Source organism: Ammospiza caudacuta, chromosome 2, assembly GCF_027887145.1.
Source record: "Ammospiza caudacuta isolate bAmmCau1 chromosome 2, bAmmCau1.pri, whole genome shotgun sequence".
In the NCBI taxonomy this organism is placed as follows: Eukaryota; Metazoa; Chordata; class Aves; order Passeriformes; family Passerellidae; genus Ammospiza; species Ammospiza caudacuta.
In genome coordinates, this window is record NC_080594.1 from 34017752 (window position 1) to 34031273 (window position 13522).

The following is a 13522-nucleotide window of genomic DNA, read 5'->3' on the forward strand; positions in this document are numbered from 1 at the left end:
GGATTTGGGAGCTACGATCTTTCCTAAGTATTTCCACAGAAAATTCCTATAACAACACTCAAAAAGACCATAAAGAAAGGCAGTGGGAGGGTTTTTTTTTACAAATCTCAAAATAAATGGATTTTGCCCCTTTGCACTCTTATCCATATACTCATCAGTATCATAGAATACTCCAAATATTGGAGGGGGCCCACAAGGATCAAATCTAAATCCAATTCCAAGATGTGTGCATCTTAGTGGCCTGGCCGGGATCACTTATGTGCAAGAGAGATGGTGCAGGGTACATACTGCTTCTCAGTGTTAGGAAAATTAATCCACAAACGTCAGAGGTTTATGTCCAAAAATGAGACAGAGGAGTCCTTTTGCTTTATTTGAATAGAGGGAGAGGCCATGGGGCCTTCCCCTTGGGTCTCTCAAATTTTTGGAGAACATAGCTTCCCTTTTTATTCTAATTTCCTGGGCACATTTCCCTTCTCTCTTTCCCCATTGTCTGAGGTACTGAAGATTTCCCTCTAATGTATAACCCTCTATTTATAGCTAATAAATGATAAAGCCAAATCAATAATCAATAAAAAAGGTTCTTATTTCACGACTGAGATTCGGTCTCTGATAGCCCAAATCAAAGGGGCAGCGTCGAGCCCGGGATCGGCGCTGGGTGAACACAGATCCGACCGCTGCTGCTTGGGATCCCCTCTGTTCACCAGTGCTGTCTCTGCTGGGCTGCTTTTATACGGTTTTTTCTGCCTCGGGCAGAGTTTCTCCCATTCTTCTCTTGCTTCACATATTCATGTAGTTTCCTTTTCTCTGTGCTGTGCTGGGCTGGGCTAAACCATTTCTGGGAAGTGAAGAATGAAGATTGTCGAGTTACAGGAACCTGGCATTGGGATGCACAACCTTGATGAATCTGACTATCCTGATCATAGATACTTATCGAGTATTCATCGCTTGGGTGTCTCTGGACTGTCCCGGGAAAGGGCCCATCTCCACGGAGCCAGGTCTTTTAGTTTGCTAATTAGGTTTTTTGCTCTTCACTGCTGTCTGTGATTTCACAATTTGTGAAGGAATCTCTTTCCCCTCGTGGCTTTAAATCTTTAAGAATTTTTCGTACAAGCACAACTTATGTATATTTTACACAGGCACGGATTATTCCGTAACATATATATCACACTCCCTTTTAAATTTTAATTGATATGGAATTTAGGGGTTTTTCTTCCCCCTTGTTTCTTTCATGTTTCAATGTCTAATTTCATTTATCAGCCGACCTAAAGTTTATTTATAAAAGCAAATACATTTTTACGTTCATCAATCAGTGGAATCTTTCCCATTGTTTCTTTTATCTCCCAGTGCTAGTTTTATCTACCAGCAGACTCACAGCTTTGTAAAGAATCCGCTATTCCTCTCATCAGAAAGCAAAGCCTGACAAGACATGAGTTAACCAACAGCTGTTTTAATAAAATATTAATAGAAATAGGAGTGTAGACAACAAGTAAGTCTAAGACCCCTTCAGATGCTGGGCACGCCGTGTTCAGGCAGCATTGTTCAGGACCAGAAGGGAGGAACCCTGTTGGTTTGGTAGGGGGGGTGACGAAGCTTTGCTGACACTTTGTGAGCGAAGTGTCTCATGAGTTGTATTGGTGAGCACAAAGTTGTGGCAGCAAGATCTGGCAGCACACAAGGCAGGAGCGCCATGCTTTCCACTGAGCTGAGCTACAGGCGTTTCAGGGAAGGTCTGTGTGCCACACAGAACAGCTGCGACCCTGCAAGGAGCGTCCTACACAGGAGAATAAATCACGTTTTCCTGCCAGGGAATCATTATCATCCATTTGAAACTCAGAATCAGGCTTCAAAGAGATGGTTGAATTATTACATTTTGTAACTGGAAGCTCCTCAGGCCCCCCGCAGCCCAGCCAAGGCGGGAGGAAAGGAGGCGGGAGCCCTGCTGGGGGCAGGCGTGTTTGGATACGTCCTTCCCAGGCACCAGCTGAGGTCCGGCAAAGTTCTCCGGTCTCGTTTTCCCCCCTCACCTGTGCCAGCGGAGCCGGGGTGCGCCTTGTGCTGGGGCAGGGACAGCAGGGAGGACAGCGCCGCCAGAGCCCGCCGCGAAGGAGAAGCCATGTACCGCAGAAGGATGAGAGGGTAAAAGAAATTAAAACAAAAAAAAAAAAAAGAAAGAAAGAAAGAAAGCAGTCCAGCTTCAGCTCTGTGTTGTTGCTGCTGCTGCGGCCCGAGGGCGTCCCTGGCCGTGCAGCCCCGGGAGGGGAAGGGAGGGAGGGAGGGACGGAGCGAGAGCTTTGTGTCCCTGCGGGCTCGGGACGGGCCGTGCTGGGGGCGCTGGGAAAGGGTGAGGGCAGCGCTGGTCCCTGAGCGGGACCTTGGTCCCCTGTGTCACTGCGGTGCACCAGGGGCTGCACTGGGCTCCCAGCCTGCTGGGGAAGCTGCCGGTGGCTTGGAAGCTGTCCCGGGAGCCATAAAGCAGTGAGGAGCAGCGGGCACTGCGGAAAGCCCCGGGAAGTGTTGGGGTGTTTGGGCAGGGCTGGGCGGGAACTGGCTGGCCCCGACGCCGGGCTGCCAGAGGGGCTGGAAGTGTCTCAGACAATTTTCTGTTCCAGGGAGGGGGAAGTTTTAATGCAAGTAAGAAAAGAAGTAAAGAAGTGTAAAGAATTGTTATAAATGAGAAGCGTGACTAGGCCAATATTCAAGCAGCAATCAATTTATTAATTAATATGGTAAAGTATGAGCAATACAGTGCTGGGTACAGCAGGAGAAGTTTTCCCTCCAACTGCACATCGATAGTTGAGGCTTACAGGTATTTATAGGGGTACTCATAACCCTTCTCAGCAGTTTCTATTCCCTATTTTTACATCACAGTTCTATACACTATTGTGATTTAGTTTTTCTCAGGATGTATCCCAGAAAGGAGCATCCCCAGATGGTGGGGTCCGGTTTCCGAAAGAAGAAGGACAAATCCCATCTGGTGAAGTCCAGCTCCCCGGATGTGGGTCCACCTTTTAATTGCAAGGACTATTGTTGGGGAGGATGGAACAGGAAAGCCTTATAAATATGATTGCCTGGCAAAAGATTTTGAGAATATAGAAACTATAAGTGAGATTGAAATGAAAGCAAGTTTTGAGATCCCTTAGTTACTGAATAACAGGAAAACAATGGTGTGGCCGGCTGAAGGTAATCCCCTTTTGAAGAAACAAGACCCTCTGCAAGCAGGCAGGTCCAAGGGTCTGAGCAGACCCTGCAGCTTGGCAGACAGGGCCCAAAGAGTAAGATTTAGGGTTTAAAATGTAACACAGTATGGTAATGTAGTGATTTTTGTAAGTTGTATGGAAATGTTATAGGATATGCATGCTGTAGTAGATTGGTTGATGAGAATCTGAATATTCTGAATAACACTAAAGATGATTTATTGTGTTGTAACGGGAGCTTCGCTCTCTTCTGCACTTCTTTTTCTTCCTCTCTTTCCTCGCTCTCTTCCTCTTCTCTTTTCGCGCTCACCTCTGCACTTCTTCACCCCCTCCTTTCTACATGCTCTCTGCTCTTAAACCTTTAACTCTCTTACACTTTAAGTCTCTCTTCTCTCGGGCCTGCTCCGAGCTGCGGCTGGCAGCTCCCAGCGGGCCCTTCACCCACGCCCTTTGCAATAAACTACAAGTTCCATGACCTGGCTTCAAAGAGATCTCGTCTCTGTCCCTCCTGACCGTGCGCGACCACCGTCACTCCTACAGACTCTCCCACAGGCTGTCTTACAGACTTTCTTACAGACTATAAATCTCATAACAGTGATGTCCAGCTTCCCTTGGTCGAAACTATTCATCTTTGAGTTGATGTTCATCTTCCTTTCTCAGGCTGCTTTTCCTGTTTTGTTAAGGTGTGAGATAAGCATGTTTCCTTTTAATATATTCTAAAGCTGTAGTTTCAAAGATACTTACTACAAGCAATATTATAAAATTATACTTCAAAAGGTTATTATAGGAAAACTCTTTAAGGCTTAGCTACAAGCAAAGAGCAACATTCTTAATGCATTAATTCAAATGCTCCTAAATCAACTAAGGTTAATTGAGTACAAAGGATAGGTTCAAAGGCCTTCTTCCATGCTTTACTTTCCTCAGTTATTATTAGAATTCGTCTTTTTAACTGTCCCATGGTCGGTTTCCATAAATATTACAATCAGAAATACACACATTGCCTGTAGGTACCTGACACGAAACACAGCTTTGTATTTCACAGAATGCACTTGGTAAAGAAGTGCCTCGGTTGTGCAAAGCATTAGCAAGGGACAAAAAAATGTGGATTAGAGAAGTTTTGACAAATTTACGCTCATGTATTTTTAGACATTGTCATTATTACTGTTATTATCGTGCAATGAGCAGAGTTTTAAATCATTTCTAATAGAAAGTGTTAGAGGAAGGAAGGAAAATTATTAAATATCTATGATGATGTGGCTTATTACACAGTTTTCGTAAGACATTCGTATTAGGAGCTGTTTTGTGAATTTTAGAATAACCTCATCGCATTCCTGTTCAAGTTGTGGATGGTGGGACCATACAATAGGAAATATAGAGTTACCACATTTTAAAATGTATTTTGTAATCAGTCAATACATCTTCAAGGTTTAATGTATGTTTACATAGCAGCTGCATATTAATAAAAAAGAAAAGCCTAGGAGATGGTTATGTTGCTGTCATCCCTCTGTCATTTTCTGCCCTAATTCCTCTAAACATTTTGGAGTACAGTCCATTTTTCATATTATTAGTCATACTTTACAGTGCATTTCTCTGCAGCTCTCAAATTCTGAAAGGATTACAAGTTCACCTCTATGAGATTGATGGACCTGATTTAGAAAGAAAAATTATAATGTTTTCTTCTTTATAGCTTTAATTATTTGCTAACTATTAATTTTATCTCATATTTGTATCAATAGCTGTTACGTGACTGATTTTTTTTGAGTTAGGCTCTATGTGTATGTGTGTACCATGCATGACAATGCTGAACACTTGGTGATGACTACAGGCACTTTAAAAAAGAGTCGAGGTGATTGCATGAATTGGGGCAGTGTATCTGTAAACTCACAATGTAAATATTCTCTTATCTGACTTGGGGAGAAAAATGCATACTGCCTTTCTGTATATATTCTGTAGTGTGTGAGTGTTTTATCACAGTTTTAAAATTTCTCATTTGTCCTTCTGGTAGTGTTGTTTAAATTTTCATTAATCTACTATTTAAAAATAGCAAGTAATAGCTGTAGCAAATATTAATAAGAATGCAGACTTTTGGTCATATTTTACTAAGCCGATTACACCATAAATTTCACTCGGCTCAACACATCCCTAAGGTGTCTGTATCTTGAAGATTAGTGTATTTCAAGATTGTTCTAAAGAAATAGCTTTATGTCCCTGAACACAGGACACCCGTTGCAATAGCTTGTTCAGAGTGTGCAGTATTTTATGGTCAAAACACAGGCAAGAGGGTGCTTAAAACCTACTTAAGTAAGACTTGGAAGTTTTAACTTGTGTGTTATAATCAGATGGGAACATCTACAGGTACCTTTGAATTAATTAAATCTCTATAATCTGTTGTGACATTGCTTTCCAAAACCTTAAAGTTATCTTCTGTAAAAATTAGATTAACTGAACTTTGCTTGAATATTGGGAGTTTAATGAATTTTGTTTGGTGAATTTCAACCAGTCACATATTTTATATATTTATTGTGAACATATGATATAATTATATTATGTATATGTTGTTGCCTTCTGATATAAGGCAAAGCGACCTGGTTTCGAGGAGCAGCATGGCGACCCAAACTCACCAGGGTCACTCAGGCCAAGGAACACGCAGATACTAATGTGGTAGATGGTCAAAGGCCTTTATTGTCTCATCTCGTGGGGTTTTGTAGTCTAAGGGGCTTCTCTATGTCAGAGGGGGTCTGCAGAACTATCTGTGGTTAGTAAGGAGTGGAAAGTTACCAGGAGTGGAAAGTTACCAGCATTGTTAGGGGGGCTGCATTCCTGGTGACATTCCTGGCGTGATCTCTTATCTCAGGGGATTAGGGAAAAAGAAGTCCTACCGCTCTCCGTCACATTGGCACGATCTTCCGACCGCCAGTCCCTGTCCTACTACAATATGTTCCCTAAAAATTGAGTTTTACAGAAATTTAAGCTAAAAGATGTTAACTTCCAAATAACATAATATAAATAGAAAAAAAGCATCTCTTTAAATACCTTAAACGAGAAAGCATAAAATTTGAGTCTGTGCTTCAGTTTGTCCCTCTTAGTGTTTTTTTTTAACAAGCGACTAAAGGAATTAGGCATAATAAAATAGTTACTCCTGTACCATAATTAAACATTTGGTTACATTTACATTTACATTTACATAAATTCAATAGAAAGTCTGATAAATAAATCTGCATGTGTGGTTTCTTTGGTTGAAATAAATGGAGTTTACGTGGAGAAGATTGAGAGAGACACACCCTGTGGTTTACAAACTGGTTCCTGTGCGTATGTATTTTAGTGTGCAGGAGGCTGGGATGAGGAAGGAGACAGGGTAAGGAGACAAAGGCTTCTGACTGACTCAGATAAATGAGATACTTTTTTGCATAGGTGATAAGTCCTGCAGATAGAGAATATGTGACAGTTACTTTTTCTGCAAGATTTCATTTGTCCGTGGCTCAGACTGGGGGGTTTTGCAACTTTTTTTGTTGTGCTTTTTGTTTGTTGGTTTGGTTTGGGTTTTGGCTTGTTTGTGGGTTTTTGTTACTAATGAGTACTAATCTATAAATCAATTTACAGGCTTGTTGCTTCTCTCTTTGGAATCTGATCAGTTGCATACTGTATTTACTCTGAATTATTCTAATGTGGAAAAACATATATCTGAGGTGCATTCTCATATATATCTCTATATTAGGCAATTGTACAAAGGCTACATAGTGCCTCTGGAGGCTTCATCGTTTATGCATTATGGATAATTACTGAGCATAAAAGATATATTGAAGACTACTGGCAGTTTTTGCATAGATCCTTAACTAGCAGTATTTAGAAGTCCTTTCTGAACTCAGAAAATATCCATCCTGGGAGTTGCATCTTTTTGCATAAAGCCCTTATTTCCTCTTCTCTCAAGCAGGATGGTGCTGACTGTGCTAATCCTTATGAAAGTACAAACAGCAAGAGAATCCAATAAGGAAAAATATTCAGCATCATAGTGGACCAGTGCATTTTTTTTTTGGTATTAGTTTTTATGAAATTCACAACAGCTCCCTACATTGAAAAGAGCTACATAGGAGCCTTGTAAAAATGTCTGACACAAAAAAAATATAGAGAGGTTTTAGAAATACTCCTACTGATGGGGAAGAGGACAGGCATGGGGAGGGGGAAGGCAGTGAAAGTTCTGCTTGCAGCTGTGGAGGAGGGGAGGATTAACAGTTCGAAGTTTGGTTCCTTTAGTTCCTTTACCCTGCCTGGTTATTGCCTCTCCGTTTTCCTTGCGTTGCTGTTCTCGTACTTTGCCCTTCTCAGTTCTCCTCTGATTTCCTCCACCGTCCCCCTTTTTAATGGAGTACTAGTGAAAACAAAGCTGTAACCAGTGATTCCTGGAATTTTCTCTTCTGTTCCAGCATGTATATCTCTAAGAGAGCATTAAGAAAACACTTTGATCCCCGGGAGTATCCAAAGGAGACATACCTACTGTGCGAGCTGGAGTGGCGTGGGGGCGTCAGATCTTGGCGGCACTGGGTCAGAAATGACGATTACAACAATTGCCATGCAGAACAGTACTTCCTGGAGGAAATCTTTGAGCCAAGATGCTACAATATCTGTGACATGACCTGGTACCTGTCCTATAGCCCCTGCTGGGAGTGCTGTGATGTAATTCGGGATTTCCTGGAGGAGCAGACCAGCGTGAACATCTGCATACACGTGGCACGGCTGTACTACGTAAACTATCCAATAAACTGCCAGGCCCTCAGGGAACTTAACCGCTCGGAGAAAGTGACCATTAAAGCCATGGACGCCAAAGGCAAGGTTTCCCATGCTTTGTGGGACTGGGGAGGGGTGAGCTGGTGAACTTTGTGCATGGTGAATTGGGTATGGGCTTGCTTCTATGGTGCCCCACATCTACTCAGCTTCTTTGGGGGCACAACCATCACCATGCAATGAATGAGAGTCACATCCCAAAAAAGGGGTTTAAGTAGTGCAGGAGAAGAGGGGCAGGACCCTTAGCAACCAGATATCTATGAAAATTCTCTTTTGTTTAGAGATACCATCCTTATGTCACTCCTGAGGGAATGGGGGATATGGTCCTTCTCCCTTGTCCTAAATGCAGTTGCTGGGACAAGGCTGGCTGAAGAGCTCCTTTGCAGTTAAGGGAGGGGAAAAAAATGCCCAGAGTGAATGATATTGGTTCCAAAAATGGAGAGGACAGCATCCATCAGCTGACCTATCCATGGCCAAGCTGTCTCTGTGATATGGACACAAGGAAGTGCTTAAGAAGTCTTGCTTCCTGAGCTTCTCTGGTATCTGAATAAACTCAGGTTAATTATCTTGCTTCTATTTCTCCAGACTATGATTACTGTCGGGAGACCTTCATACAGCGAGGTGTCCACTGTGATTTCTCGCCCAAGAGGTTTCAATCAGAGATACAGAGGAATCGTGTAAAGCTCGAAGACATCCTTCAGGTCAGTACACTCTGAGAGACAGAGGGGATCACATGAAATGATCTGCACTCTGGGGCAACTGAGCTGTAAAGAGCAGGAAAGAAGCCCTTGTTCACATGTAGCTCTAGCTGGACTGTAAAGAGTTCAGCTAGACCCTTGAGGCTTTTGGCTTTTGAGAAAAGGAATGTACTAAAATCATGGGAACTATCTTGTCCCACTGGGAGAGAAGCACTATGGATATTTTTCCATCATATTGATGCCATCTTGGGTTTTGCCTTTTTTTCTTTTATATGTTCTCTGTATTCTTCGCACATAGATTTGGAGCTCTGTAGCCTATTATTGTATTCTAGCTAGTTTTCTCAGTACTTTTCTGTGCCCTTTCCCTGGGCAGGGAGACAAAACAAATTCCAGAGCTCCAAGCCCCAGGGGTACAAGGCCTGTATCCTATCTTGGTTCTTCCTGGGATCCAAGGTTGAGAGCAAAGTCTTTGAGACACATTTTCATAAACAAATACAGCTAGTACCAAGGGACAGCTCCAGAGAAGGAGCTTGACCTGGGGGAGAGGTGCATTACCACTTGTCCTCCTAACTGGGGCTTTTTATCAATTATGCTGATTTCCTAAAACCAATCAAAACTATATTCACCCTGTGTGGCGGGGCTTTTGTGGACATTCTCCATAACTGCCCCTGGAGGCCTCCAAATAAAAATCCACTTTTTTATCTTACCTCCTATACTAAAATTATCTCAGATTTCGTTTTTAGGTTGGAAAAGGCAACAATATTATGAAGGAAAAGCTATGCAGTTTTTCTCCTTTGGGTTCCAGGGTGGGAAATTCCTTGATTTTTATCTCCAGTTCCAGTCTCACCTCAGAAACCCTCCACCAGATTCCTTTTTAACCTGGACCTGAGCATGGGTTTCAGTTTGCCAAATGGTGCCACTCGGCCCCTTTCTCTCAATGTCTGCAGTGGTCTGACTCCCCCCAGTTACAGGGCCCCTGCATACTTCACTAAAGTCCCTGCCAGATGCCATTCAGTAACTTCTGTGACTGGTTGGAAGGGTACAGTCTCTGTGAGGTGAAAAAAGCTGTTCAAAACACAACACCTGCACCCTGGGAAAATTCAGTCTTTGCTTGTGTTTTGTGGCAGGCCTCCTGAAGGGCAGGAGAGAGAAAGGTGTGTTCAGCAAGAGTGCTGCAAGTTTGTGGCCCTGGAGACAGGACACTTTGCTTGGATGAACAGGTCCACGTCCTTGGCTGCGAAGGACTGTATTTTTAAAAAAATCTAGCAAAACTAATATAAGTGCTTCAGCATTTTGATTTCAATGCATTAGAATTTTCTGACAAATGCTATTTTCAGTGAATGTGAGTGAAAGAAATCTGTGGCTATGTGGGTCATTTGTTGTTTGGGAAATCCATTTTATATGGCATACATGGAAAAGTAACATCTTGGGCTACTACAACTAATAGCCTGATTCTGCCATGTCCATTTCAAATCACAGCAGGTTCAAAGTGCAATTGGAGGACGTAAATGTCATACTTCTATTTCCATTTCAGGATCTTCATTTGTAGAATCAAAGAATCACAGAATATCTCAAGTTGAAAGGGAGCCAAAAGATCATCAAGTCCTTCTCCTCCCATGACTACCTAAAACTAAACAACATGACTAAAATCTTCATCCATGTTATAAACATTTATGTAGTAGTTGGTTTTCACTATAATTTGTTTAGTTTAATTATAAAATTGTAATTGTTTTAAGATAATTAGTGTAAGTCTCAAATTGCTTTTAAGTGTGGTAAAATTTGTAAGTGCTTGTGGGAACGTAAAAGGAGAAATAAGGCTTTTAACGTAAAAGGCTTTTAAAAGATGGAAGTGGGCTTGCAAAAGGTGTCTTTAAGATATGATTATTATTGCAAAATGTATATCTAAGATAGCATAAGTGAAAAGCAGAAGACCATAAAGGAAGAGTTCCAAGCTTAAGATGGCATCAGAAGAGCACCCTAGACTGCAGCTATTGAATTGTGCAAACGCTGCAAAAATCTGAAGCAAGATTGAAGTCAACCAGCCCAAAATAAATCTGCAAAATCTTCTGAGGGGGTAACACCACTGTATCAGTATAGAAGTCTGCAGACAGAAGAGGTGGGTGTGCTTGGCTGTGGCCATGCACCCAGCGTGTGCTGTAAGTTTTGCTTTGTGATTATCGCTATTATCATTTACTAAAACTCTTAAAAATTTAAGTGGGCTTCGTTTCTGGTATCAGTGAAGAATCTTTTCCTAATGTCCAGGCTGAACATCCACTAATGCAGCTTCATTCCATTTACAACAGTCCTATCACTGATCCGTGGTCTCAGGATTACATAAATTTCAGGATTACCTGGTCCCAAGTGGAGAATGCAGCACTTGCTCTTGTAATATTTCATACAATTGGTGACTGCTCAGCTCTTCAGTATCCAGATCTCTCTGCAGGGCCTCTTTACCCTCAAGGGAATCCACAGACCCTCCTAGTTTAGTATCATCGGCAAGATTACTGAATTTTGGTTCCTACATTTGGTTCCCCCATTCAGATGATTTATAAGAATGTTGAAGATCACTGGCTGTAAAAATGAGCCCCAGGGAGCCCCAGTGGTGGCAGGTCCCAGCCTGATGTAAACCCTTTGGCTGTAATTTTTTGAGCCATCAGCTAGCTGCTCACCCAGAGCCCTCTGGACTTATCTCGCTGTATCCTGGACATTTTACCCTGGAGGTAAGGTGCTGAGGCCTGAACCAGGATCCTTGAGCCTCAGTAGTGCTATCAGCAATATGATATCATTCTTTTGGTGAAACATGTATTCACCTTTCTGTATTTAGAATCTGGACAAGGCCAGGTCCGTTTTTCACTACCTCTATTTTTTTCTATCTTTCCTTCTTCCTTTCTCCCTCTGCTTAAAAGTTCAAGTCACTGCTGCCACAGGCTGCCCAGAGATGGCTGTTGCCACATGTTCTTCAGAAAGCTTAAATCTGCAGAAATTCAGGCTGTTCAAAAAGGTTTGAATTATTGCTGCTACAGACTGTTAAACCGATCATACAGTTTTAATTGCTGCAGCCTATAAATAAAACTTTCTAATTGATGGCTTGGTGTTGTTTTGCCTTAATTTAGCCCAAGGCTATTCCAAATGTTGGCTGCCTCAGAGGAGGTGGTCGAGACATCCCTCTCAGGACCTGATAATTGTCTCTCAGAATAACCTCCATAACTTTACCAGGCACTGAAGTGAGACTGACAGGATGTAATCACCAGGGTCTTCCTTCTTACCATTCTTGAAACATTGGCGCAGCACTGTCATCTTCCACTTGGCCTGGAACCTTTCCCAACTCCCAAGGCTATTGAAAAACAATGCAAGGTCCTGCAATGATATCGGTCAGCTCATTCAGTGCCTTGGGATGAATCCCATATGGATTCAGGCTCCATAGATTTGTGCTCATCCATCTGGGGCAGCCACTCTTGAACCAGTTCAAAGTTGTCTCTGAATTATCATCCCCTCAGCTGCGGTCTTCTGTGTTGGGGTCCCAGGGCCCATCATCAGGCAAGAGACGGGCAGGATGCCAAAAGGAGCGTCTCTGGAGACCTGCTGTCCTCTCAGATAGCCTTGTTTCCTACCTCATGATTCAAGAGGAACAGAAGTGAACTTAAAACCACAGAAAATGCCTCACTGGGGCAGAAAGCACAGTGCAGACACTGTATCTAGCAGTGACAGAGGGACTGTTTTTCACAGAGAGCAGGCAATCCTGGCCACCAGCTGTGACTTTTCATTATCTGTCCCACTAGCTCAATACACACAATGACTGCATTTGGGAACCCTGCATCTCACCTTCAGTGTCCGTATATGGACCTACTTTCACCCTGTCCTGCCATCAGTATCCACAGTTTACTGGAGCAGAACATTCCAAAATCTTATAGTTAGCCATGTAAGTAAACACTTGTCACTGTTTTAAACTGATCTACTAATCACAGTAAGTGTCAGTTCTTGCTGTAATAATGTCTCATCCTTAATCACTGAAACACATCTCCATTAGAAAGACTGTGCTAACCTAGAGGATTTCCCACTGTTTCAGTGGGAGCTCTGACATGTAAGCAAGAGCAGTACTTGATTTTAAAATGCAGCTTCAAAAATCCACAGATGCCCTGTTCAACAGAAGCAAATCCCCCATCCACCAAGAGGTGTGACTGTGGAATGATAATTACAGTACCTATGGTCATAGCATTTCAGCATCTCCACTCAGATAGCTAAAAGAAGTAATTATTCTTATTTGCAAGTCCATCCTGGAAGTGGGCCACTAGATATATCCACTGGAAACTCCTTGTGCTTTTAAGATGTTTTTAAAGAGGCAGGGAAAACTGATCACACAAGTCGCTATGGGGGGCTGGGAAAGAGAAACACAGATGATGTGAAACTGCTGAACAAAATGTATAAAGTGCACCAAGTGTTTCCCTTTCAGTCTCCAATCTGCTGGCACAGGCTGCCAAACAAACGGTATCAGAGTGTAATCTTCTCAGCAGCTTTGGGGGTGGTTGTTGATGGTGGTTGCCTGTGCCAAGGCTCATTTTCCTTAGTCCTTGTTTACACTGTCCTGTTGGCTTTGTCTTGCCAGGCTCAGCCCGTTCACATCACAACCAGCTTTTGTTCAAAGCAAGCTTGTGACATTCCAAGGTCACGAGCAAAGAACCCCAAGTTGTTTTCACAATAAAAAAAGAACAAAACTATTATTATGGTTATCTTGACCACCCTCACTTGCGGCTTCCACTGACACACTGCCCAGGAACTGATATGGTCCGGAATGAAGAAAATTAACTCCATCCTTGATGGTGCCCAATGGTTGCAATGCCTGGTCCTGGTAGA

At 42.6% G+C, this 13522-nt stretch overlaps 1 protein-coding gene across 2 annotated transcripts; it reads left to right on the plus strand.

Annotated features, from left to right (window-relative positions):
• The first annotated feature begins 1797 nt into the window (after positions 1-1797).
• Positions 1798-10502, plus strand: LOC131554482 (C->U-editing enzyme APOBEC-1-like). 2 transcript variants are annotated; one of them, XM_058799934.1, is made up of 4 exons: positions 1798-2136; positions 7616-8016; positions 8559-8674; positions 9799-10502. In XM_058799934.1, the coding sequence occupies exons 1-4, from the start codon at positions 2114-2116 to the stop codon at positions 9805-9807; spliced, it is 549 nt and encodes a 182-aa protein (XP_058655917.1). In that variant the 5' UTR covers positions 1798-2113; the 3' UTR covers positions 9808-10502. The 2 variants fall into 2 exon arrangements, with proteins under 2 accessions (XP_058655917.1, XP_058655916.1); XM_058799933.1 differs by having other exon boundaries at positions 1823-2136; positions 10206-10502.
• Positions 10503-13522: the final 3020 nt, after the last annotated feature.

Bases quoted from the DNA above. Each gene is read 5' to 3' on its own strand.
- LOC131554482 (XM_058799933.1), top strand. From the start codon at position 2,114: ATGTACCGCAGAAGGATGAGAGG. The intron at 2,137-7,615 runs GTAAAAGAAATT...CTTCTGTTCCAG, and splicing joins TACCGCAGAAGGATGAGAGG to CATGTATATCTCTAAGAGAG. The intron at 8,017-8,558 runs GCAAGGTTTCCC...CTATTTCTCCAG, and splicing joins TAAAGCCATGGACGCCAAAG to ACTATGATTACTGTCGGGAG.